Source organism: Lichenostomus cassidix, chromosome 3 (assembly GCF_008360975.1).
Source record: "Lichenostomus cassidix isolate B80296 chromosome 3, HeHo_3.0, whole genome shotgun sequence".
Lineage (NCBI taxonomy): Eukaryota > Metazoa > Chordata > Aves > Passeriformes > Meliphagidae > Lichenostomus > Lichenostomus cassidix.
Window position 1 is genome coordinate 21,509,565 of NC_139483.1, and position 27,559 is coordinate 21,537,123.

General features: G+C 39.8%; 1 protein-coding gene across 2 annotated transcripts; it reads left to right on the plus strand.

Annotated features, from left to right (window-relative positions):
* The first annotated feature begins 169 nt into the window (after positions 1–169).
* On the plus strand, positions 170–23,658 carry INTS7 (integrator complex subunit 7). Of its 2 annotated transcripts, XM_085054865.1 has the most exons (20): positions 170–299; positions 447–576; positions 1,436–1,582; positions 4,029–4,166; positions 4,659–4,705; positions 5,212–5,411; positions 6,470–6,592; positions 9,145–9,262; positions 9,987–10,121; positions 10,687–10,784; positions 11,432–11,671; positions 12,374–12,511; positions 13,218–13,424; positions 16,883–17,077; positions 17,861–17,964; positions 18,360–18,428; positions 19,455–19,587; positions 20,632–20,730; positions 21,541–21,726; positions 22,577–23,658. In XM_085054865.1, exons 1-20 carry the CDS (start codon positions 209–211, stop codon positions 22,862–22,864), a joined length of 2,886 nt encoding a protein of 961 aa, XP_084910991.1. In that variant the 5' UTR covers positions 170–208; the 3' UTR covers positions 22,865–23,658. The 2 variants fall into 2 exon arrangements, 1 of the variants encoding a protein (XP_084910991.1); XR_014850716.1 differs by lacking the exon at positions 22,577–23,658 and having other exon boundaries at positions 19,455–19,565; positions 21,541–21,664.
* Positions 23,659–27,559: the final 3,901 nt, after the last annotated feature.

Consider the following 27,559-nt stretch of genomic DNA (forward strand, 5'->3'; position numbering starts at 1 on the left):
TCATTGGCCAGCGGGGAGAGAGCCGCTCCGCGCCCGCCTCCTCTGATTGGGCGGCGCGGGGGCGGGGGCGGGGCCTACCGGGGCGCATGTACCGCCGCTTCCCGCGGCCGCGCTGGGTGGGCGGGGCCAGGTGCACGCCTGCGCGGGAGCGGCGCGGCGGCGGCGGGAGGCCGGCTGCGCGTGCGCGGGGCCGGCGCGAGCGGCAGGCATGGCGGCCAGCGCCAAGTCCTTCCTGGCCGACGCGGGCTATGGCGAGCAGGAGCTGGACGCCAACTCCGCCCTCATGGAGCTGGACAAAGGTGAGTCTGTGCGGGCTCGGGGCTGGCGCCGGCATGGCAGCGGGGCCGGGGCGGGAGCTTGGCTTTGTAGCGCTTTATCCGCGGCGGCGGGCGGAGGAAGGCGCCGGGGCTGGAGGTACCTGCGGTAATTCCCGCTGTCTCCTTTAGGCCTCAGGTCTGGCAAGCTCGGGGAGCAGTGCGAGGCCGTCGTTCGTTTTCCCAGGCTCTTCCAGAAATACCCGTTCCCTATTCTCATCAATTCGGCGTTCCTAAAGCTAGCGGATGTTTTCAGAGTGGGGTGAGTACTGTCGGTCAGTCCTGTCCATTCGAGTCTCTCATCTACCGGAGCTCACTGTGCCTTGGAGTGTCGCTGCGTTGAGCCTGGAGTGTTGTGTTTGCCTGGTAATAATGCAGTGGTACCCAATCTGTTGAGGTTGTGCTTGATTAAAACTTGTTTTCCACATCTTTAGTGAGCTTGAGTGGCTGTGAGTGATAACGACACAATTCCTTTCCACCTGTTCACCTGTCCTGATTTGAGGATTCTCTTCCTGACTGATTCAAGTTCAGTGGTTTAAGTTTTGCTCCAGGGGCATTGAAATCATAATTCATTAATGGATGAATAATCATGTGAGCAAATCTATTCTTTAACAAAGCTCGAAGTATAGCTTTTCCAAGTGTCTGCTGCCTAAGTGATGTATATGATGAAATAAAAGCTACTTTGTAAAAGCTTACAAAGATGTATGTTGGTGTTGTGGAATCTTCACTGTTGTCTTCAGGAAGGAAAATATATTTGCTCAACACTTGACAGTGGTAATTAGACTTTTCTGTCTTAGTCTTAGATGTGTTTTTCTAGTAGAGTTGGATCTCTAAGTGTGCACAAACTGGCTTTTGCTTACTCCCTTTCTCACTGGTGTCAACAGGTTCATTTCCCTGGAATTGGGCTTAAGTTTGATACTACCTGAACTAGAAAATAAAGCAACAGTATATTGATAGTCTCTTTTACACTATATCTGTCTACTCAAATGTTTCTAAAGCACAGAGATTTTCTTGTTTTAATTTGCTCTCAGAAGTTGAATTTAAATAATTTGGTATTTAAAGTGCTTGTGTTTTTATGACAAAATAGCCTGTCAACGAAGTGTGTGTGTGTTTTCTTATAGTAACAACTTCCTGAGGCTGTGTGTGCTGAAAGTTACTCAGCAGAGTGAGAAGCACTTAGAGAAGATCCTAAATGTGGACGAATTTGTCAAAAGAGTTTTCTCAGTAATCCATAGTAATGATCCTGTTGCTCGGGCTATTACACTCCGGTATGTATGGCATGAATGATCCTGATTTACATCCTATCTGTAGGGAATTATGAAGGGGCTCATCTGGAATAACACCAAGTGAAGGGTACTGCATCTGGGTCAGGGTAATCCCTGGTGGAGATGAACAGATTAAGAGCAGCTCTGCTGAGAACTTGGGAGTGCTGGTGGGCAAAAAGCTGAACATGACCCAGCAATGTCCAGAAATCCAATCATGTCCTAGGCTACATCAGAAGCAGCATGGGCTGTGGGCCAAGGAAGGGGATTCTATGTTCTCTAGTGATGCCTCTCCTGCAGTGTTGCATCTAGCTCTGGAGTCCCCAGCACAGGAAAGACATGGACCTGTTGGAGGGAGTCCAGAGGAAGCCACCAAGTTGATTAGAATGATGGAGCACCTCTCGTATGAGGAAAGGCTGAGAGAATTGGATTGTTCAGCCTGGAAAAGAGAAGGCTGTGAGATGATCTAATTGAAGCCCTCCAGTACCTGGAGGGAGCCTACAAGAACAATGGAGAGGGACTTTTTACAAGGGCATGTAGTGACAGGACAAGGGGAATGGATTCAAACTGAAAGAGAGTAGGTTTAGATTAGACATTGGGAAGAAATTCTTTATTATGAGTGTGGTGAAGCACTGAAACAGGTTTCCCAGAGAAATTATGGATGCCCATATTCATCCCTATCCATGGAAGTGTTCAAGGGCAGGTTGGATGGGGCTCTGAGCAACGTGGTGTAGTGGAAGGTGTCCCTGTCCGTGGCAAGGGAGTTGGAACTAAAAGATCTTTAATGTTCCTTTCAACCCAGGCCATTCTATGATTCTGTGAATGAAATAAAGGAGACTTTTTATACATTGCTCATAGAGTTAGAAGCCAAGATGTCTGTCTTTAAAAGGGGTGAATGATAAGGATAAGGATCTGTGATAACAAGGACAAGGTTATTAACCATTATGATAGTGAGAATTTTGTGGATGGTCCCAGGCAAAACAGAATTTGCAGTGTTGAAATTTTGTGTACTCCAGAGAAGGACACTGAATTTGTTGTAGGCATAACCTAGACAGTAGCTATATGCATTATATCATGTTGCCTGTGATACGTTTAAGTGGAAGTGCTTCCTTTTGCATCAAAGTAGTTTTTGTTAACTTGTAGCCGAAACTTACATGACCCTTGTTACGCTTTCACCTATTTTGGATTTATTGTTGTCCGAGAAGTTTACTGCTTGTTGGTCTCTGATCAATAACTTTTAAGGAAGTGCTGTTGTGTTACTGATTGCTTTGAACTTCAGGGAATCAAGTGAGAAAGCAAATAAAATTAATCTGTCTTTCATGTCACTGTCCTGCTGGTTTGGTGTGTGAGTCTCTAATGCTATCCAACATGATCCTCTTAACTGCATCTTCCAGCCCCTGTGCAGGTGAATTCAAATGTAAGGAGAGCACTTTTCTTTCTCCCTTTATATTCTTTTTTTATCTCCATCTAGAACTGTTACTGATTTCACTGTTGGGAGATGGGAGACATTAACAGGGGTTTGATTGATTAGCTCATATGTTCATTTCTTTTTTCGATACTGTGTTCGAGATTATGCTTTCATGCCCTGGTGTCTCAGAAATCTGTAAATACAGTATGTCTGCATGTTTTTGTGTAGTTTCACTGCAGTGTTCTGACATAAGATTGCAGTTGTTGACTGGCATTGAGGGTTATTTTTGCAGACTGCTACAAGTCCCAGGAATCCTCTCAGTTTGCAAAAATATTTAAATTACTAATAAATTCACAGGATATATCAAACAAAGTCGTAAAATGGCTGTTGGTTCAGCAGTTTCAGTTTAAAATCTTCTGTTGGTTTGTTTTTGTCCTCCTTAAATTGTGTCAATAAGGAAGAACATGTTGCAAGAAAGAGCTGCTAAAGCAAAACTTTATCTGTGGAATTTTATTGCCAGATAACTGTGTGTAAATATTTGCACAGAACTCTTGCTAAAATTACCATCAGGATAAACACTGCATTAATTCTTTTAATTGCATTATGCTCAATATACCTGAAAGGTATCTTTGAGATATTTTTGGCAAACTATAGGTTGTTTTGCTACTTTTTTAGCAGTTACACAAAAGGTGTTCCACTAATGACCTTATCCTACATCAGTGAAAGATCTTGGAAACAAGTCATGCTATAGTTCACTCTCAATATTAAAAGAATTTTTGGTAGGTTTCTCGCTGTGCCAGTTTCAATCTAAAAGGTACCAAAATGTAATTAAATTTTTGTCAAACCACTCACATAACCCACATGACCAAATTTGCTACATATAATTATATGCTTGCTTATAGCATTTATTACTGTAATGGACATGAAAGAGCAACTGCTTATATAAAGGTAGCCTTTTAACCAGTCCTTTTACATTTTTATTTGGTTTCATCTTTTCTTCACGATGATTGTTCCTCCTGATTTTGCTGTGATTTACTTCTGTAGGATGTTGGGCAGCATGGCATCTATCATTCCAGAAAGGAAGAATGCACATCACAGTATTCGTCAGAGTTTGGATTCCCATGATAATGTGGAAGTTGAAGCTGCTATATTTGCTGCTGCCAACTTTTCTGCACAGTCTAAGTAAGACCTATTTTTTTTTCACTTTTTCATATTACAGAGAATGGAAACTCCATTAACACTGACATTCACAAACCTTACTGTTTTCTGCTGTTGTGCTGTTCTTTATAGCAAAGCACTTACTTATGTGCAATAACAGTATTGTGAGGAAATCAGAATACAAGTTTAGCAGATTTCATTTTTTTCTTAAATGGAAAGCTCATAAATATGAGAATGCAAAGTGGAACAGCAGATTTAATCATGAATTATTTTACAGAAATTATATTAAGAAGCAAAATGTAGCACTGCTTGTCAGTTTTTGAAAGCCTTCATTGTATTGTTTGATCATGCCTGTGTGCAGGGGTTCTGAAAAGACTTAGGTTTTAGCAGGCACTCTTTATGAAAGTTTGAATTGTTAAAACACAGTAATAGTTCAGTTGATTTTTTTTCAAATTTAATTTTTATTTACTTAATTTTTTATTTTTCATTTCACCTGGTACTTTCTTTTCTCCACAGGGATTTTGCTGTTGGAATATGTAATAAAATCAGCGAGATGATTCAAGGTACATGTGTATGTTGAATGATAAAGAGGAAAAGCTTTAATTTATCTGAAAATTCTTTATTATTCATATTTACATGGTAGATATCAGAATGCTGTTGCGCTTATACTCAGATGATTCCAGTTTTTAAATTAGCTGACCGGTAATCTGTCTGGCTCTGGTGTCCTCTTAAAATTCAAGTTTTCAAAGCACCTGTTTGGTACAGAATAAAAGCTTATCTCTAGTGTGATGGATAAACTTGCATAGACCCTTACGGGTTGCTTCAGGTGAGTTAATTTGTGTGTTATCTGCAGTGAAGCAAGGAGCAGCTTTCTCTAGCAGCCATGAAAGTGCTTGATTCTGCTGTTATCACACCCCTAGCTAGGATGTGAGATATTTGAAGCCAGTGCAGACATGTACACAGTCTGCATTCAACAGTGGTAGCAATCCAGACATACTCTGTGCCTCTGAACTGCCAAAAGGCAGCCCAAGGACTAACACTCTGCCTGTGTTTGTTTTCCTTGTTGCAGGTTTGGCCACACCCGTGGACTTGAAGCTGAAGTTGATCCCTATTCTGCAGCACATGCACCATGATGCGAGCTTGGCCTCCAGCTCCCGGCAGCTGCTGCAGCAGCTGGTGACATCCTACCCCTCCACCAAGATGGTCATTGTCACCCTGCACACCTTTACTCTGCTTGCTGCTTCTTCTTTGGTTGACATTCCCAAGCAGGTAATTCTTCCTAATGGATGCCTTCAACTTGAAGTACATAGTAGATTTAAAAAAAAAAAATCAGATTCTGGCTGATGAAAATATGCGGTGATGGCTGTGCTAGGTTGGTTGCTCCTGTGTGCTGTTGAGGAACAGTACCCTGAAAACTGCTGCTGCTTTCATAATTTTTGCCCTTTCTGGTTCTATTTTCAGGTGAGCCCATCAAACACACTAATCCTTTTTTACAGATCATAACCTGTCTTTCTCTATATCAGCTGGGATTCAAATCAATTACGATAGATCAGCATGCAGGAAAATAAACACCCTGACTTTCTTGAAAACACTTCCATTTGCCTGTAGAAGCCAGGCTTCACTTCACACTTCTGTATATTATCTTGGGTTGTGGGTGTGCCTTTTGCCTTTCTTTCATGCAAGCAAATGAATATTTCAATAGCATAGAATGCATTTAAAATGTATTTCTTGGAGAACTTCAAGAAATGTGTATCTGTTGCTTAAATTCAGGACTATAAACCAAGTAATGGAAAAATACAATGCTTTTATACTCTGATAATGAGCTTTGTGGATGTGATTTATAGAGCAGGTTTGAACACAGTGACACTTGAGACTCATCCAACTAATCCTTGTAAAGGAGTCACGAAAATCTATTTGCTTTCCTTCAGCCCTGTACAGCCGTGGAAGGCTGGTGTCTGTGACTGTTAGATAATAGCATTGATCTGTCTGAAACTCTGGAATGGCTCACTTCTGTATTTCAGATGATGCTTTTGATGGTACCGAATCTAAGTCTACTGAAACAAAATTAGAACACTTAATGGGCTGCTTTTATTTTTTTTAATGGCAGCAAGCTTGGAGATTTAGGCTGTATTTCTGCAGCCCAACAGACAATACTGCTTAAAACTGATGCAGCCGGAGTGGGGGTGGAGAGCAAAACCATGGGTGGCATGTTCATGCTTTTTCAAGTTAGTTTTGGCTCAGTATCCTCAACATTTCTTCGTGAGTGCTTTTGAAAATACTTCCTTCTACTAGCATCTTTCTTAAACAATTAATTTATTTTCTTGCAGATCCAGCTTTTGTTGCAGTACTTGCAGAATGACCCCAGGAAGGCTGTGAAGAGGCTTGCAATCCAGGATTTAAAGTTGTTGGCCAACAAGACACCACATACATGGAGCAGAGAAAATATTCAGGTTTGTACATTTTTAAGCTAAAGTTTATTATGAAACCTCCCCATGAGTTGGAGAATTCTTTCCAGAAGAACAATTTGGGAGGTAAATAAATGACATGCATCTCCATATCCTTAAGTTAGGTCACTCTGCCAAGCAGGGTAGCCAAGTAGATCACAGAATGTCTTCAAGTGGATAAGCTGACACTCCAGGATCAAAGTTGAAATATTATTAGTGAGGAGAGGCATGTGGCATGCAGTAGGCCTTTGTACAGTGAGGAAGTAGCTTTTCCCTCTGACAAACTCATCTCAGGTAATAGACATGAATGTTTACACTCATCTTACCACACTGAGCCCGTTCCAATGCTGTGGTGCAACACAGAGACTCTGGGATTTGTCAAAACATGTCATCCAGCGAGGTGTGCTTGACAGGACAAATGGAATTTTGATTGCATTTCTTAGAATTAATGGCTTATCTTCAATGGTAGCCTTGAGGTTCCTGTTGTATGAACAGGAAGGTGTTTATAGTGCATCTGTACTATTTGGGGAAACTAGTGTTATAATGTAAATATTACTGCTGCCTTCTTTCAATCACAGTTGCATATGAGCATTTTTTCCTCCTTTCCCTTTTTCTGGTAGAAATGACTATGGAAAATAACTTCAGTTTAGATTAATGGGAGAATAAATATTTGAAGAACTTAATGGCACAGGGTTACAGCTCTACTTTTTCCTGGGTCATTTTTTCTTTGCTTTTGTTACTGTTGGAAGCTGCTTTTTGTTCTGTGCTGTTGGAGCATAAGGAGGAAAATCTATGCTGGTTTTTGTTAACAATCATTTGAGAAATTAAGCATGTTTTGCTTTGTCCCCACTTCTTGGAGGTAACGATTTGGAGTGTGCAGAGGTTTTTGCTTTAGTGAACTGTTTTACTCTTCATAATGGATTAACTCTAGAAATGTATTTTCTTTTAGGAATTTTAAGGAATTGCTTTATAGATTGTTTTATGGATTTTTTGCTGTCAAAATGCTATTCTATACCCTTATGTCTGGTTAGTAGTTTTCTCAATATGGGTGAGAGACATCAATAACATGCCTTTCATTGTAATGCAGTGTCTTGAAGTTAAGTGGGTGTCATGATGGGTGAAATGCATAGGGAAAAGGTCCACTGATGTCAGAACTAAACCACTGACTAGGTTAAAACAAAACTAATTGTTTGAAGCTTGTTGTTGCTTGCTGAATGGTCTGCAGGAATTGTTAGAGTTCTTCTCTCTTCTGAAATAAAAAGTCAACATTTTGAGTTGGGAAATTGTTCCCAGTATATTTAAATTATTTAGTAATGTTTATACAGTGGGAACTAGAGCAGATCCTCATTTTCCTACAGCAACACCTGCCTCTTGTACCTTTTTACCAACAAACATTGGTTAGTTTGTTAGCATTTTAGGTCTGTCCTGTGTAGGTCAGTTGGGAAGTTTGATCTTTTGAATTGTGGTGGCTTCACTGATTTCTAGACATCAGCTTCAGAAGCTGTTGCTGTTGATGCCTAGAACAGTCCGTCCTGCTAATTCTTCTGTGCTCCTGGCAGTGTTCAGTTACTATTTCAGATACGCCCTGAGAGCTGATCTAATAGCACTGGAGTAAAGCATCCGTGTCTTGGGAGACATTGAGACTCATTTTCAACCCCAATCATTGGATCTTCCTCTGTCTGTTGATGCCATACTATTCAGTGGATTAGCAAAATACTAATTGGTACAAATCACAGATGTATTTAGAACTTAATCCTTACACAATACATATGCCTGATAAGAACACCATTGGGGTTTTTTTGTTCTGTGGAACTAATTGTGTTGTTGTTTTTCTTTATTCAATTACTTGCTCCTTGTCATTCAGCTTTGGCACACTCTAAAGCAGAATATACTTATATTTTTCATTTGTGTCTCATATTACTGTCTCTCCTGTTGACTAAAATAGCATCCAAAATAGTGAATGACTAAATTCTGGGCAGTGTTGGCATTCGGAATTGAGAGCAATGTGCATTTTAAGAGTTATTCAAACCTAGATGTGATAAGGCCTGATGACGTCTGGCAAAAGGCACAAAAGTAAGGCAGGAGCTCTACTACAAATGAATTAACACATAAAATACACTTTATTGTATTTATCAAGAACTTTAAACTCCTGTTGGACACCACTATTGCTAAAGGAAATGACACTTGAAAGTTTGCTCTTCAGAGGAGCAAAACCTTGCAGATTGTTACAAGGCAGAATAATCAGTATACCTCAAACTGTCTTAAAATCTTTTGTAATGTTTGGTCAATGAGACCTAATAATTTTCTTGCCACTGATTTTTTAATTATTAAATTACTTGTTATTGATGTTTTCTAGCAGATAAGACCCCCTGCAACTTTTCTGCAAACATTTCAGTCCTCTAAAACAGGTGCTGCAGGACATGACTTTTGATTTTAATACAGTATTTTCTGTCGGAAATCTTGACTTTCAAACTTTTCAGGAAAGTGCAACTAAATTTTTGGTACAGATAGCTCATGGGACTTCTTATCTCTGTGTCTTTTCTCCTGCTGATCTTTAGGCACTCTGTGAATCTGCTCTTAACACTCCTTATGACAGCTTGAAAATGGGCATGTTATCTGTTCTTTCCACGTTATCAGGGACCATTGCCATTAAACAGTACTTCAGCAGTGCTCCAGGTAAGAAAACTAGGTTAGATGGTTACCTTTGGCATTTTAATAGGTTGGTTTTCTGCTGATGATCAGTTTCATCTAAAAACTTTGTAGCATATTCTTATACTATTTTTGAACGGCAGAATAATGTGAATCAGACTTGTGTTCATCATCTGTAAACTTCATCTGGGATACTATATAGGCATGAATAATCATGGGCTCAGGTTTTGGTTCACCGGGTGAACCTTCTTGTGACAGTATTCTGGAGAAATTGTAGGAAAAAAGTAGACATTTAAAAGGAATTCAAGATATCTTGTTCTTAAAGTTATGATCATGCCGTTTTCTTTTATCTTCTTGAAAGCCAGACTGCCCTAATAAGTATTATGAGCTCAAATACATGGGCTGCAGAAATGGAAAAAAAAAAGTACATCCTCTTCAGTCATTCTGGCATGGCTTAATAATTAACACACTCACCAGCTTTTTTTTAATCAGACATAATATTTCTTAAGCCAATATTTCTTTGAGTCCAGAAACATCAGCCTTTAGGTCCAAATGTTCTTTCTCATGTGTCTAACTTGTGTTTGAGAATGGGAGAGTCTCTGCTTGTGAAGAGAGATATTTTAATCTATCATTTAAAGATAAGAAAAAACCCTAAGTCAGTAGGGTTTTGCAGAAATGTACTTGAAGATCTGGGGTATATTTGTGGACTGTGCAATTTGTGGACTGTTCCATATGCCTTGCTTTTATTTAGGAGCAGCAGCCACAACTGCAAAATCATATGATTTGGTAAAACTAGCACAGGAGTGCTGTTACCATAATAACCGTGGCATTGCAGCTCATGGAGTGAGAATTCTGACCAATATATCAGCCTCTTGCCAGGAAAAAGGTAAGAGAAAGCAAGGGCAATGAAGTGGCTCTGTTTACAGTCAGGCTTATGCACTTAACATGTATTAACTTGTCCTGTCTGTGAACCTGGCTGTAAGTCTGTCTGATCCCTCATGCTGGTTAGGGAGAATGGGGCTTATAATCTAGCAAGAAATACTCTGTGATTTTATGAATGGTTGGGAAGACTCCATCTTTGTCTAATTTAGAGAAAATTACTGGGCACAGTAGAACTTGTGCTAAATAAATGCTTGTTGTACCTTTGCTGTAAGACTGCTGAATTGTTTGTCAATCTCTGAAAGCCCTTTGCAAAAAGTCTGTTGCAAAATAATAACAGGCCATTTAGAAGTCTGAGTCCCAAGACTTATGCATGCTTTATAAATGTCACTGTGACTGCTGAATAGTTACCCAAGACATGGAATGGCAGAATTGTTTCTCATCAAAGTAAGGTAAAGCAGAAGTGTTAGGAAGATTCTTAACTGTCATGACTGCAACAGCAGTGCAAGCATTACACTAGCTATGGTCAGAGAACAGAACAGAGAACAAATTAACTCCTTTTCTTTTTGTAGATCTTCTGCCTTTGGAGCAAGATGCAGTTTTTGGCTTAGAAGCTCTTCTTGTTCTTTGTAGTCAAGATGACAGTCCAGGAGCTCAGGCGACCTTAAAGGTGACATTACTGTTGTCTTTCCCTTCACAGCTGTAACTTATAACAGCTTGTGTAACAGAGGCTGCTATGCCGCAGATCCTTTCTGGTAGAAGCATAGCAGACTGGAATGAAATGAAAATTTTTCTGGTTTGCCCATAATCAGAGTTCAGAGCAGTAGAGAAACTGAGCATAGCACAACTCCTCTCAGCTCCAGCCTAAGTGAATTGTTGCAGGTGGCAGGGAGCATTACTCTCAGAGGAACTGCTGTAATAAAACATGAACATTGGATGGAGGTGTCTCTGGAGGACAAACTGAATCTTGGAGAGAACTTGCTTTTTTGAGATGGAGATGCAATCACAACACTTCTATAAATAATGGTTCTTATTTTCCTGCTTCATAAACTACCAATTTTTCTAGTTATTTGGCGGTAAAGACTGGTGGTTTGAGAGACTGCTCATGTTTCTTGAATTAGTGATGTGTTTTTGTGCTGGCAGCTTGGCAGCAAAGGCTTGGGCTCTTAGAAAAATCTCATCTTTTGTAGAGTACATGGTTCTGAAAATACCAGATCTGTATTTTTGCCATCATACCTGCAGATAAGTAAGTGTCCGTGGCTTTTTTGGTTTTGAAGACATTGTGTTGACTGTAACTGTTGGTTTTGTGAGCTGCAGATCACGTTAACCTGCATGGTGAAGCTGGTGAAGTGCCGCCCTCACCTGAGCCAGTCTGTGGTGGAATCCCTGCTGACCCAGCTGCACAGTGCCCAGGACAATGCCAGGATTCTCATGTGCCACTGCTTAGCAGCCATTGCCATGCAGCTGCCTGTCCTGGCAGATGGAATTCTAGGAGACCTAATGGACCTCTATAAATTAATTGGACAATCTGCCACAGATAAAAAACAGGAGCTCTTGGTAAGACCTCCCTTGATGGATGAAATCTGTACCAACAACTGGGGTGGATTGTATTTAAAAAGGCAGCTAAGACATCTGTTATGGTCAGGTTGATTTGCCAGTCTGTAGCTACTATTTTCAGTTTTGTATTTTCAGCTACTATTTTTGTTTTAACTTTTGACTCCACATGTCAGTGTTCAGTGTAGAAATACCTCCTAAATGGAGCTGTACTATGCAGTGTATTCAAGCAGATTTTCCAGCAGATGGCACTGCTTAGGCAAACCTGGCCATTGAAATTATTGGGGTATCTCTAAAGTAGTGGTTAAAGACCAAATGGCAGTTAGCTCCATTTATATGTGGTGCTCTGAGGCAAATGACTTAATGTACTGTAACAGAGAAAAATGCTTTCATCACATCTATTTGGAGAAGAATTTGAATTTAAAAAAAAGAAACTACAAGCTTTCTGTTAATTTACTTGGAGGATTTGAAATATCTCAGCTAAAAGGCAGAGTAGAGATTCTTTACATGAAAGTTACTTTTATCTACAAGAACTACTTGGACTGCTGTAACTACTTAAAAGATATATGGGTGAGAAGTTCTGCAGTTAAAATATATATATGTTATCTATGTAGTTTTGAATCCAAAATAAAATATAATTGGCTTTTTTTTCTTCTTTAGTTACTGAAATACAACTTTCTTCCTCCCTCTTCCACTCTCTGCTAGGTTTCTCTTGCCACAGTGATATTTGTTTCCAGTCAGAAAGCCTTGTCCACAGAAATCAAAACTGTTATCAAACAGCAGCTTGAGAATGCCTCCAATGGATGGACAGCCTACAGGATAGCCAGGCAGGCTTCCAGAATGGTAAGTGAAAATACCTGGAGAAAAATGGTTTGTTGTGATTGAAGGGATGCTAGTGATATCTTTGAATTGGGTAAGGGAATAAGGAAAATTGTAGGACTTGGGAGGAGGAAGTGAATGGGGAAAAAAAATAAAAATCTTTCCCTCTTAATTCCCTGAAATGCTAAATCAGATATATATCATTTAGGACACTCAAACCATCAAAATTCCTTTTCATGTGTGTTTTTGAAGTATTTGAGAAGGAAGTAAGCAATGACCTGGCACTTTCTTGAACCATACGTAATCTGTATTGTCTGACTGTTCTTCAGAATGTGATACAGGTCATCTTGATGTATGCTTCTCTTTCTTCAATGTGAAGAAAGAAAAAGATAATGTTTCCTTTTTCCCTTCGGTAAATTCACAATTGGGGTTAGAATTACACAGAAGAATGAGATGCTGAGATAAAAGTAAATTTCAATATTTGTTCTCATCTTATTGAATTATCTTGTGTAAATAAATACTATATACAGGCTGGTGTTTCTATAAAATAGGCATTTGTGCGTTTATTTATTTTTTGGTTTGCCATGATTGAATGATTGGACAAAGTTGCACTATTTCTATTTTTAAGCTGCGAGTAGTTCTGGAGATGGTTTTTCTTATTTGGGTATGTTTTGTGGAAATCCCCAGCCTTCTTTCATGTCCCCTTTCAGAAACATTCTTGTCATTACAGGGCAACCATGACATGGCCAGAGAACTGTATCAAAGCCTGCTGACACAAGTGGCTTCAGAGCACTTCTACTTCTGGCTGAACAGCCTGAAGGAGTTCTCCCATGCAGAGCAGTGCCTGACAGGCCTGCAGGAGGACAACTACAGCTCAGCACTCTCCTGCATTGCCGAAGCTTTAAAATCCTACCACAAAGGAATAGCCTCACTGACGGTTAGCACACTGCTTTAGTGATGATCTTTCTGGGTACTGCAGCATGGCTCTTTGGGTTCTGTTCTTAACTCTGGAAAGTTTTTTAATATGTCTAGCATCTGCCAGACTCTGTTTCTCTGCAGGGATCTCAGTTGTAACACACTGCATCTTCAGAGAGAAGACCCTGTAGCTCAGCCAAGTGTGATTAGGTAGATTTCTCTTTGCTTTTTCGTCTCACTCCACCCCTCATTTCCTGCCTTGATCAGATAGTGTGAAATGTGACAGATCCTGTTTAATTAAAGTTACAGTACTTATAATTTTCCACTCCTTGCTTTGGCTGAATAAAAGCCATTGTAATAGTCGAGCCTGGGAATTGGCCTAAATTGGCTACTGTCTTCTTGAAATATAGAGAAGGATTCAATTGTGTTCCTCCCTCCTCCTGAGTTCATGTTGCTTTGTATTTGACAATGTGATCTCATGGAATCCTAACAGCAAGTTAGTAAGAAGAGGGTAGACAATTCAATTTCATTAAATCTAATTGGTACCTGCTTTTATGCAAATGCTTTTTTCTTCTCCAAAGTGTTAAAACTAACAAGAAGCTGTGTGAGGTCTGTGAATGTAAACAAAAGCATTCGTGAACAGGGACCTTCAGTTCCTACTGTAAAGTTGCTTTTTAACAAAGGATGATCCAACTTTACACAATACTTTCGTATCTTAGTTTCCGTGAAGAACACTTTACATACAGTTTTCTGTATGCCTTTTCAGTGAAGCTGCTTTGTTTTTTTAGTTACTAGACTCTTAGGGTCATGACAATTCAGACATCAGTTTTTAATAAAGTTCAGAAATTACTGTTCATTAATAAAATGCCCCTGAATAAGCAGAAAGGATATAAATTTTTACACTTTTGTCCTCAGAGAGAAAGACCCATCATTCCTGAAGTGTTTGTCTTTAAATGTTGGCTGAGTGAATAAGGCTTTTAATTCAACACTTCAAGATTTCTCGAGGACCTCATCTAATTAGATGTTAATATTTAATACAGGCAGGAAAATAACTTGCTTAAATAGGTCATTCTGTGATTCAGTAATTTAATTACCCTTCCTCTGGAGTTTGGGGCTTTTTTCTGTTGAAGGACTTGTGTTCATCTCTTCTGCTGATTGCAATTCCTGCATGTTGCACATAGTGCTTGTCTGGGTGCAGTGCCCTCCTTGTGGATGGTTGTGGTCCAAAGGAGTAAGTACAGGTTTTGTAGATGAGAGATGGGGAAATTGAGCTTTACTGCTGCTTGTTGCTGACTTGTTGCATCACTCTGGACAATTTCCCAACCATGCTTGAATGTATCAGCTGTAAAAGGAGCCACTCACTGCTTGTCCCTGGAACTCAGCCTCTCTGAGGGGAGCAAAGTGCCATAAAATGCACGACAGCCTTCCTGCTGAAGGCTTTTGCTGTCTCTTCCCTCTGACCTGAGCTTTCCTGTTGCTGCTGTTCCAGTGCAGAGCATGACTCAGCACTGCTGGTACCACAGAGCAGTGGTGCATGTGATGAACCTTGTGTAGCTGGAAAACACAGTGTCAGTAAATCTCTTGCAGATGTTCAGTCAGCCTAGTTTAGCAATGATGAAATATTCAGACAGTGCCTGATCTTGTTGGAAAATTTCTCCATTCCTCTTTGATATACATAAAACTCTGTCTTGCACTGCAGTGTGCTCTTTCAAGGGGAGTTAGTGCACTTGAGGGAAAGAAGTCCCACTACTTCATGCATAAGAAGTTCACCCTGTGGGAGGATAGGGACTTGTCAGGGAGCATGTTGACTACAGTCCCTATCTGTTGCTGTGTACTTGGTAGTAGAGTTAGCAAAGGTTTTGAATGGGTCCTGCTCTTTCTGGTGTGGATCATGTATCTCATTGGAAGCACTGGGCTTATTTTTCGCTGCTGGTAATCTAAAGAAGGTAGAAAACTTGAGCAAAGCACTAATACAGCCATTGGTTATGCAGCACTAATTCCAAATATGTCAATATCAAGTGGTGGTGTTTGAAGAACTTGGCTGAGCCAAAGAACTCTTTCTGACACTTTCAAAAAAGAATTGTAACTCATTTATTGCCCATGGCAGATAAAGTAAATTGCAGCGTTAATGAGACAAGCTTGTATTTCCATTTACAAGAATCAAGTTCAATTTGTGCTACTAAAAATGTCTGGATTTTCTGATATAAGTACTTTACTCTTTAAAAGCATGTAGTCTCTGTAGAGCAATTAGAGAGCAGAGTAGCCTTCTTCCACAGAGGGTTTTCTGAAACCGTCCTTGCAGAATAAACAGAACAATTCCAATTCAAAAGGGATTTTTTTGTGCCCTTGAAGAAGGAAAAGCAAAGTGTTAGATGAGAGAGGCTTAATGGCTCGAGTAAGAAATAGTCTTATTTTTTTCAGCTGAAATCTAGTTCAGTACTAGTTGCAGTGGGCTGATGTTCCCTCACTTTGGCCAACAGTGGGTCAGTTCTCAGATGATGTGATGCTTTGTGAGAAACTAGTTAGCTAGTTTTCTGCCAGCAAATAAATGGTTCTTAGTAAGGTTTGGGGGTGGATTATAACTTCTTGCTTTGAGAAGTGACCTGGTAAGGAATAAGAAGCACTGGGGAAGATATAAATGAGTTGACAGACTTCCATGCTCTGAGTAAGAGAAAGTCCTAGTGCTTTGTTTTGCAGAGGACTTGTTCTTCTCAGAATCCAACAGGTTAAGAAAAATATGCAGTGATTTTTGGCCTAACTAGTATCAAACCTTGAATTCTGCAATTTGCCCCTTCCCGGATGTCCTAAGATGTCACAGATGCTTCTGCAGGTCAGATAAGCTCTTAGGGAGCAAAGCTTCACAGAACTGTATTTTCTAAACAATAGCAGCTTGTCTACACTCCTGGAGTTCTGTTATTTACTGTTCCTAGTTACCACTTGACCATGTCTCTTGCCTTCATCAAATGTGAGATTGAGTGCCTTCATAATGTTCCCATACAATTCACAGTTCCAAAAAAAATCACCCCTTCCTCTTCTTGTGGGTAACTTTAGCCAATTCTTTTTCTTCTGGCTGATGCACAGAATCACTTTTTCAGTCCTTGTTTGTCTGTTTGCCATCCAATTCAGTGTCCTTTTTCTTATGGTAAAGACTATCTGGGCTAATGTAATTTGAATCCTAATGGCTTGGCCCTGGAAAAAGAGGAAATAGGTGCCCTAATAGCATTTTAACAGCTTAAGTCATATTTGTTACAAGGGTGATATGATTGGAATATGACTTAGTAATTATGTAACTTCTATGTCATTTATATTTAGTATGATTGAAATTGAGCAAACCTGTTAAATGGACTTTTGAAAAAACAGCTTTTAGAACTGAACTTAAGGATTCAGTTGCCTGATTAGACTGTTCAGTGACACTGCAGTGTAATTTTATCATTTTTGCTTTTGACCTAGTTTGCCAACATTCCTGTTACTCTGTTTCAGGCTGCTAGCACGCCACTTAATCCTCTGAGCTTTCAGTGTGGATTTGTGAAACTCAGGATTGACCTTCTGCAAGCTTTTTCTCAACTTATTTGTACCTGCAACAGCCTGAAGACAAGCCCACCACCAGCTATTGCCACAACGATTGCTATGACATCAGGAAATGATCTCCAGAGGTGTGGACGCATCTCTAACCAGGCACGTGTTCCTGTTCCACTCTTGGGCAGTTACGTTTGACTCTGGTATTAATGGTGTTTCTCAGCAAACATATTTGGCAAAAGAAATGAAGAGTAGTTGTGAAGTGGGTTTTTTTTGAACAGTGGGCTTTGGTTTTCGCCTGTAGCTATGAAAACATCTCCTTGTAGCAGACCGTGTTTTGAAGCTGGATGTGCCGTGTGTGTTTTCTCCTCCATTCACACACACAGCTTCCAAGGATATGCTCATAGCAAGTCACTTGGTACATTCAAACTTGCAGCAAGGCTTTTCACACCTTGTTTTGAAACACTTCAGACACTCTGAGTACACTAAGGAAGAATATATATAATACCTGAGGATCATTCCTGCACCTCCTTTTGCTGAGTGTTGGCAGCTGTTTTGATACCATACGGAACACCAAGGAGGTTTGCTTCTAAATGCATGTAGTCTGCAAGAAGGAACCAGTGGGTAGTCTTTGACAGACAGAGCAGTTTGATTTAGCAGTAGGGAATGGAGGAGGTTGTTGATGGAGTTTTTTGGTTTTGCTTTATTTTTAACCCAAGGAGGGTAATGTTGGTGCTGTGTTACAGGAAAAATACCTGTTTAATGCGTGGATAACAGTCTGTCAGATTGGTAATCTCTATCTGTATGAAGCAGCAAGAACTTCATAATTTTTTCTCAAATATGCCACCTTATCCCTTCAGTGGTGTAGTGTTTTTCTGGAAGTCTGGGGTTTGGTTTTTTTCTGTTTTGTTTTGGTTTTGCCTAGTAACATTGTCTCAGCAGATGAAACACTCGATGGAGGAATTCAGAAACTTGGCTACACGCTATGGAGATCTGTATCAGTCATCTTTTGACGCAGACTCAGCAACTCTAAGGAATGTAGAACTGTATCCTTTTAAAAATCTTAATATTTGTCCACTTCCCTTCTCATGTGGACAGCATGAAACTTCACAGTCCTCTGTTTTATGAAGACTGCCACAAAGTAATTTTGAAAGTTAATAACATAAAAATTAGCTGCCAGTTGCTTAAAACATACCTGAAAATAAACATTACCATGCTATTGTTTGGAATTACTTCATAAACAAGTTATGACACAAAAATTGGAGCAGCATATAACCTGATATTTCCACAGTTTTTTCTCTTTGTTTACTAAATGAGTAATGACTGTAGGATTACTTCACAAAAGCTGGAGAAACAAGGAAAAATGCCACCCAATACACTGCATTTCTTGCTCTAGGTGCCAACTTTTGTAAGTCTTTTAACTCCTTAGTATTAATATCAGACAACAGCAGAGCTGCCTGTTGATTTCACATGCAATAGAAGCTCTGATTTTGGATCCAGAATCTGCAAGGTAGGTTTGACAGTTTACTGCATACTCCTTTTCTGATTATTTCTAAATCCTTGGAGCTTTAAACCTAGGAATTCAAGGAATGTTCAGAAAGTTTCTCAGTAGACCCTTTTAATTATATTCTGGGCAGGCTTGAGCATCTGTTGCTGCTGTGCTATACCTGGCAGGCCAGGCACTGTGTTGTTCTTGAGAACACTAAACTGGACTTGTATTAAATATAGACTTGCACTTTTAATCTCTCCTTTAGCCACCTATTTTAACTTGTGTCACTGTGTGGTAGATCCCATACCTGTTGTTTGCACTTGTAAGTGCACCTTAGCTTCTTTCAAAGTTGTGAAAATATATGCATTAAATCAGTTCAGATTTTTAGTGTAAAGCCATCACCTCTGGCTCTTTTTTTAAGTGAACTTAAATCCACCAGCAAACGACGTTGAAGTACTGATGAGTTGAATCACTGTTTTAAACTCCCAGGCTGAGATTAAATGGAAAATACTGTGGATAAAATCTCTTTGTGATTTTATAGCTGGTAATAAAAACAAACATCCTAAGTGACTGTAGTAGTTATTATGAATTAAGCATTGCTTAGAAGGTGTATTAGGCAAATTTGTATGAAGCTGGGTGTCTAGGGGATGGAATTGTATTCAAAGCAAGAGATTAGAAACTTCCAGATTTAGTCTTAATTCTGACTGGCATTCTTGATTTTCTTTTTGTTGTGAGATTTCCATAACTGTTATAAACACTGCAGGGTTAAATAAAGGCCAGGGGAAGTAAGTAGGCTGAGTCTGTTAAACTTGTCACTGCTTCAAGTGAGAGGGTGGGGACAGAAACTGGTGAATAAGTGGTAGTTAAGAAAGATTTCAGTGTAAAGGGCAAGTGTTACAGTGGGGGAAAAAAAAGAGTAAACCGTTTAAAAGACACTTGTTGATGAATTTCAGGTTGTAATGGAGGATGGTCTTGTTGGGTAGTGTTCCTTCCAGGTTATGATGAGGAAAGTAAGACATAATGAAAAATTTTTTTTTTTTTTTTTAGTTTCCAGGAATATAGCTCAAATGGAACAGCTCATGTTGAAAGTGAATATGAAAGAAGAATGATGTCTGTATTTAATCATGTACTAGAGGAAGTGGAATCTCTCAACAGGAAGTATGCTCCTGTGTCTTACTTGGCAAGTAACAATTTTAAATGTGTATTGTGTAGAGAAAGGGGCCAGAACCCCAGCAGCTCCATATATCTATGGTTGACAAGAAACTGGGAAGCATTCTTACAAGTACTGGCAGGGCTCTGTCAGACCCTTCACCACACTCACATTCAAACACGAGCACATTCTCTTTGTTCGTGTTCTTGCTGTGAAGGAATTCTCCCACTCCCACCCACCAGCCTAGCTTTGGTCCCTCAGCTGGTGGTGGTTGAGGCTGTGCTTTGTAGGGATAGCATTTCTCTTATCAGTGCAGGTCATCAGAGAGCACAAAGTGGAGTGTGCTGGATGCAAACAGTGAGCTGATAATGTTCTCCTTTACAGGGCTGCTGGGTTTGTCTCTTACTGCTAGTGAACATCATAAAGCTGAAGTGCATGTTAGTAGTTTGTTTGTCATGGTTGGCTTCTATTTGCCTGGTTTCTAAATTAAACAGTCCTTACCAATTCCAAATAGAAATGAAGAATGAGTCATGTAAACCACAGCAAAGGTAAACCCTGTAAACTCAGTTGTGACTTGCTCCACACCAAGGCAGTGTGGTGACTTCAGTGGCACTGCTTGTGTTCATCTGAGCCAGAGGCATGGCGCAGCATAGAAAGGAAGGGTAGACAAGAGGCATAAAACTTAATTATTGCATTGCATTAAGTAGTGATTGATGCCAGTCTTGTTTGCCTGGAGTGGAGTTGTTTTTTGAGAGTTTGAGTGTATGAGTGTTTCCAGCAGATCCTGCTCGGCTGACTCTTAACACCAGGACTGCAGATATTTGTATTTTTCTTTTTCTTGGCCTCCTTGTTCTTTCCAGAGCAGAATACCTGCTTTAATAAGGGACAGAACATAGACAGAAAGGCTGAATGTAGTCACTGTCATCTTAATTTAGTGGTTGTAATTCTATGACTTTATTAATATATTTTTGGACTTACAGTAGAAATTTCTGCTGTTTCAGTACCTCAAATACATGTCTTTCCTGTGTCATGAATAATATTTTCTCTCAATTGTTTTGGCTCTGTTTCTTGCAGCATACAGCTTGTCTGTGCAATGCTGTCATTGCCTTGTTGAAGGTGCCTCTTTCATTTCAAAGGTACTTTTTCCAAAAGCTGCAGTCTACAAGTATTAAGGTAAGTACTGCTCAAATATGGCCCCGAATTTCTCTTTACAGAGTCTTTACCTCACGAGAAAAGCCCTACTGAAGGCACAAAGCTTCAGCATTTTTAGTGAAGATACATAACTGCAAATAGCATTTGAGTTTATGTGTTAGGAATAACTCGAATAACCTGTATGTATGGTCATTCAGTACCACTAGGCTGTGACTGAGACAAGTGGGGTTCAGTACTTTGATTGCAAAGCCTTAAAGTTTAAAATGTAGCTGGAATTTTTGTTGATTCTGAGTCTGCAAAGCTAAATAATTCTGGTCCTGGGAAGGCAGCTTTTATGGATTTGTATTGGTTTTTTTCCTTTTCCTTTAAAAAGCAGTTTTTACTATCTTAAAAGAAAATTGTCATATATATCAGCTCACTGACTAAGAATGACTATATATGACTATGGTCATGTTTTTCTGCTTTACTCAAGTGCTTCTTTTTTCTGGGAAAAGTGAAAGCCTTAGGTTTTTTTGTATTTACTCTTACTGCATTTTACTTCTTTGTTCAGCTTAATGTACTTGTGGCTATTTTGTGGAAGATTTTTTTCCACATCTTTTGAAGAGGTATAGTAAATAAAACTGATATGAAGATAATATCTGGTACTGATGATGTTTATTAATTAATATAATAATGAGTCTCTTACAATGTCTGTGTTTCCATTTGCTGGTTTTCCTACCAAACCTCTCCTTGGAAATTTTTTTATAGGAACGTGTCCTGTTTCATCCTTGAACATTGTTTGCTTTTCTGGAGGCTTATAATGACATTTTGGTCTGTTTACTTGCATTCCAGCTTGCTCTATCCCCATCTCCAAGGAACCCAGCAGAGCCTATAGCAGTACAGAACAACCAGCAATTGGCCCTCAAGGTGGAAGGAGTGGTTCAGCACGGATCTAAACCAGGCCTTTTCCGTAAAATCCAATCTGTGTGTCTAAATGTCTCTTCAGTGCTGCAGAGCAAATCTGGACAAGACTATAAGGTATGGATAGAAGAGAGCCAGGAGGAGTCTTCAGTGTTCTTGCTGTGTTTTCCTGTTCTTCTGTTTGACTCTGGGTAGCAGAATTTCCAGGTTGAGATGAATGGGTTGCTCTGTCATCCTTTCACTCCTGACAGTTGATACTCAAGCATTGGCCAGAGCCAAGCATAACGTGTGGAGGGGATCTGGGATTTTTAAGTCTGCAGTATGTCAATACCTTTTTGTAACAGCTCTTCCTCCAAAAAAAGGGCTTTGTGATGTTCAGAACAAGTCATTAGGAATCTGCTTGAGATGAGGAAAACTCAGGCTAGTTATATATCATGTGAAATTCCACAGGGAAAAGAAAAAAAGCCAGGAGTAGATTATTCTCTGCACATAGTCTCTGAAATTTTTTTATAGTCATTCTAAGGTTCTTTTATTTTGTTTATGGAAATTGTGAGGACAGACTGTCCAAATTAAATGGCATCTGAGGAGACATTTAAGTCAACAATTTTATCAAAGATTGCATGCCTGGTGTTTAGGTTCTGCTAATGTGATATTTAGTGAAAGGCCTATTTTGGTGGGTTTTGGGGTTCTTTGAGGAGGAATAGGAGAAAGTTAATAGCTTGTAAAAGAACAAGACTAGGAAACATGTAATGTTTGACTCACATTACTTTGTAGAAAAGTAGAACCTCGGGTAGAGGATGACTTGTTAGCTTGTCAAGCTGTCTCAAGTATGCACATGTATTAGTTTAGGAAAACTGAGGACAGATTTTTCCTTTTTTTCTCCTTTCGCCCTCAAGTGGAGAGCTGAAAACTTATTTTTGGCAGGTTTATGTAAAATGGTGTTTTAACCTTCCATCTGTGTTCTCAGATTCCTATTGACAACATGACCAATGAAATGGAGCAGAGGGTGGAACCACACAACGACTACTTCAGCACTCAGTTTCTGTTAAACTTTGTGATACTTGGCACTCACAACATCACAGTAGAGTCCTCTGTGATAGATTCAAATGGTATTGTCTGGAAAACTGGGCCTAAAACAACTATTTTTGTTAAGTCTCTTGAGGATCCATACTCCCAGCAGGTTCGTCTTCAGCAGCAGCAAGGACAGCCTCCATCCCAGCAGCAGCAGCAGAGAACTGCATACTCACGGTTTTGATTCCCAGGAAGTGACTTTATCCTGGTCAATGGGTATTGCAGCTTTTCTTGGACACTTTTTTTTAAAAAAAAATTTTTGGAAGACTTTTTATTATAACCTTCTCCTAGAAAGTCTCAGATGCCACTGTGTTGCTTTTTAAGTTATCTGGGGTAAATTTGAGCTTGATTCAGCAGAGGCAGCTGTTCAAATGTGGAGTTGTGATCTTACTGGGAGAACTTCTACCTGATCTCTAACTTCTGTTTACAAACCTATTCTAGCAGGCTCTACAAACTGTGATAGCAGGGGACACTAAGAGCTTGCTGACTGGTACTTTCCATGCTGTTGTTTTTTGAAGCACATTGGTTCTAATGTCAGGACATTGGGAAACACTTTGGCTGTTTATACAGGAATAGGTGTAATACCAAGTTTGTATCTCTTAATGTGAAGGAATTGATAGGATTATCCAGAGAGTCTTTCTCTGACATTTTAATAGCAAGTTCCAGTATTTGGCTGGTGTATGTATCTTTTTACAATTCATCAGCACTACTTAAATGCATGCAGCTGAAAGAAAAAAAGTTGCAGCTCACTTCTGATACCCAGTCCTGGCAGAGGGAGGAGACTGCTTGAGGAGTTGCTGTCTGGGGAGTCTTGCAAGAGCTTTACAGGTGGGAATAACTGTTTCTCAGATGATCTGGAAAATATTACTCGGTTGTTTTTAAATTTTCATGCGACTGTATTTCTGAAACCTTCCATTTTGTTGGTGTTTTTTAATTTGCTCTTTTAAGGGGAAAATTAAAATGAATGACAACTTGCAAGTTGACAGCTTTGTTTTTTAAAAGGAGTCTTCTATACCAAAGCTTTGTAATCTTGTGTGCTCTTTCACCGACTTGCTAATCTTAGTTGTTACTTTTAACAACTAAGATAACTTGAAATAGAATTTTGTTAGAAATCGATCCAGAATAATTTAGGAAATACACTGCTTCATACATAATTTTCATGCTTTCTTTGTGCTATAAAAAGCTGAACTCTCTGTCCAGACTCATGGGCAGTAGATCACGTAACATGGCCTTCACCTGGTCTTCATAAATAGTCTCTGCTTACCGCTCTGCAGGAAAGGAGGAGAAGGAAGGATGGCACTTCTTACAGACTTCAGCTTGTAAATGGTTTCATCCCTCTCGTTGGAGCAGAAATTTGTATTGTTATCTTCAGTAAATTCCCATGATACTGTTATTTCTTCAAGCTGATTTCAGTGTAGAGCTGACTGGAGCTTACAGATTTTGCTTGCTTCAAGTGCAGAGAATATGATAATGAATTACTGTAAGCCAAGGCTTCCTTTACATAGCAGGATGAAGAATTTTTTGCAGTGTTTTCTCATAGTAGTTCCTCTTGGCTTGAGACTAGCCAAAAAAATAAAAATGGGAGTGATCGTGCTAGATGTCATAATATCTTCGTCAGGCTGTAATCCTAACTAGAAAAGCTAACTAGGGTGCAAGGTTCAAACAGAAGACACGAAATTGGTGAAAAGTTGAGCAGCATCCTTCTTAAATATGATTTTTATTTTGAGCAGGAGACATAAACTGCCACTGCCTTTCAAGCTGACTGAGGGAAGTGGTGGTTTCTGTCCCCACTTTTGTGGTTGCATGCCTATAGTTTTGTGTGTGTGTGTGTGTATATACATACAGCTGTGTATGCACAATGCATACATGTACCTGTAGCTACATCTTGTTAAATGGTCCAGCAAGAGATGCTTGACCTCGTGTTGTATATGTAGTCTGTCAGATTGAAGATCTGAACTCTTTGTGGTTAGTTGGGTTTTTTCATTAAAGCCATAGATCAGTGTCTTTACCACAAAACCCTCTGTATTTTAATGCCAGAAAAAAAAAAAAGGACCAAGAGGTCAAACAATTTTTTCATCCTACATAATGAATGTGTGTTTCTTGCTCTGTTATTGACCAATATGTTGCTGGAAACCTGTGATGGTGCCATTCCAAAACAACTCAGAAATTGCAAGACATTTCCACGCTGGGGAACAAACTTCTCATAAGTCATGTGATGTTCACAGTGCATAGCTGAACTTATGGGAAGCCTAGTAGGAAAAAAACCCAAACTTATCCAGGGAGAGCCCTGCTCTGGCCTGAGGCTTAACTGTCTGTGAGCTGGTAAGATTAACCCTGCTACAGCTGAAAAAAGTGTTCCTTCTGTAAACAAGTCTGCTCACCTGATCTGGGAGGCCTCAAGAACTTGTATCAGTTTTAAAGCCAAGTAAATAATAACTGTAGTCTGAGAAGCTGGATATTAGGAATGAGAGATTACAGGGTGAGGGTAAATGTCTTTTTGAAAATTGTAAGTACTGTTTGTTGGAAATTAGCTTGTATAGGAAGGTCACTTGCTGTGCAAATGTCTGTATTTCTAACAGACTCTGAAGGATTTCTCATGCTGGCTCATTTGCATGTTAGTTATATGTGTGTGCTGGTCAGGAAAGGCCCTGGATCTTTTAGTAAATTGTCCTTTTATGCAAGCACAATGTTTTATGTTACATTTGGTTTGTAGTGAGGTTATTCTTCAGGTGTGTGTTTTGTTTGTTTTCTAACATGGTGGATTTTTATTCCTAATACACTGGGAAATACACTTGTGAAACAGAAATCAACAGTTTTATGGCAAGGAATGGCTCAAAATACCTAAAGAGAAGAGAGGAAGGGTGTTAAGAGTTACAGCAATATACAGAAAGCTGCTGTGGGAGCTATCAGCAGTGAGTGTGATACTTGACTGTTAGTCGAAGCAGGGAGGTTATTCTTGCTTGATTCTTGCATTCTTTTTCCGGTGCCTGTACTTGAAGATGTGCAACTAAGAATTTGGAAAGCACTTCTAAGATATGGACCCAACTGAAATCTTCTTAAAGATTTCTTACTGCTTTGTTTCTCAGTAAACAAAGCAGTAACTTGATTGCTATGCATAGCTGCACACTGATAATGGAAGACAATTCAGATCTGTTTCACTTACTGGCAGAAGAAAGAAAATATTCAGTGGCTAGACATTGGTCCTGAGACAGCTGCTAAGAATTCAACAGAAGGGCTTATTCAGACAGCTACGTCATGATCTGTTCCTAATCACTGAGATATGCTTTCATCTAGCTTTGATAAATTGTTGGGCTGAGCAGGAGGAGAGATGATTAAATGAAGATGACTGGAGGTGCTGCTGATACGTGCAATTCAGCATCAGGACAATAGTTTTTGGTGCTTAGGCTCTATAATTTGACCTGACTTCTCCGTGGATGGTATAGCCAGTTACTCTCGGAAGTACTTGCTAGTCACATTCCTGTGAACATGTGCTCAGGCATACCAGAAAGTGTCATTTCTAGATTCCTGGCTGATCCCTTGCTCCAGGCAATGTGGAACTCAGCACAGGGCAGGGAAGGAATGTCCGCTGTCAGATTCTACCTTCCCCTGGAATTTACAGTGTAATCTTCTGCTAAGGTCGTTCAAATGTATTTCAAAAGTGATTCCCAAAGTTGCACTCAGCGTGGGTATTCATGGAATGTTAGACTTCCTTCCCTATTTTTGTTGCCTTGGATATGCCCTCATTTTACCCAAGGACTGAAATGCCTTAATATAGCTAAAGTTGTTGTATTTGATAGTGGATATATTTTGATTTAAATCCTGTGAAACTCTACAGGGATTGGACAGGTCTAGAAGCAAGTTCAATAGTTCTTTAAATAGATGCATAAATTTGTAAGAATTATTTTATTTAGTGATGTCACAACTTTAATTAAAAACCCCACCAACTTACTGAAAGAAGTGATAGGATTTGAATGAATTATATTGCATTCCTAAAATATCTTTTGAGTGATATTCAGTGTGTGTGTATGCATATAGAGAGAGATCTCATACAACACAGTATGGATGCATCTTGCCTTCAAAGCAGCTTCATTTCTTTTCTGGTTGTTCTCTTATTGTCTGCCTAAAGTGCTTGTGTCCTTGGTCAGCATGTTTACACACATGTCCTTTTAGTTCCTAACAGCATCTCTGAACAATCTGTTCCTTTTGTGGCAGTGCAGGTGTACTCAGGTGTCTGAGCTGTGCAAACCAAGACAGCAGGGGGGAAAAATAGAGGAGGGGAGAGGGGGGGCCTTAGGAGCCCTGCCAGCTCAGAAAGCAGTTCTGAGTTGAGTAAAGCCCAAGAACTGATAGTTCTCTGCTTGATGGCTGCAGTTCTGTGTCCAGCACTATGGGAGCTGCTCTTGCTTCACACACATAGGTGCCTCCAAGGACACAACCTGAGATGCTAAAAGCAGACTGATGCAGAACCTTGGCATTTTCACCTCCAGAGCAGAGAAAACGACTGAGACAAAAACACTTCTTGAAATCAAAGGAAAATGGAGTATTACACTGCTTTTCTAACAAGACATACTATGCAGTGTTGCAGTTACCCTCTCCCAGTGTGAGTTTTTAAGCCAGGTGCTGTTTTGTGTTATCAGGAAACAAGCCTTTCTTAGTGACCCCTGATAGTTCCTGAGCTGTTTGTACTCCAAGGAACGTCTCTCTGACAAACAGCAGCTGCTCACTCACTGCTGAAGTCACAGATTACATGTATTTCATGAGCAGTCATCCCAGTTCTGCACTTCAGAAAGTTGCTCTACACTGCTGATTGTCAGCTTAGAAATAGGAAGCATTTTTTTTGTGTTCTTATTTGCTTTTAGGATGAAGTCTTTACCTCTTG

Bases quoted from the DNA above. Each gene is read 5' to 3' on its own strand.
- INTS7 (XM_085054865.1), top strand. From the start codon at position 209: ATGGCGGCCAGCGCCAAGTCCTTCCTGGCCGACGCGGGCTATGGCGAG. The intron at 17,078-17,860 runs GCACGTGTTCCT...TTGTCTCAGCAG, and splicing joins GTGGACGCATCTCTAACCAG to ATGAAACACTCGATGGAGGA. The intron at 17,965-18,359 runs GTATCCTTTTAA...TATTAATATCAG, and splicing joins ACTCTAAGGAATGTAGAACT to ACAACAGCAGAGCTGCCTGT.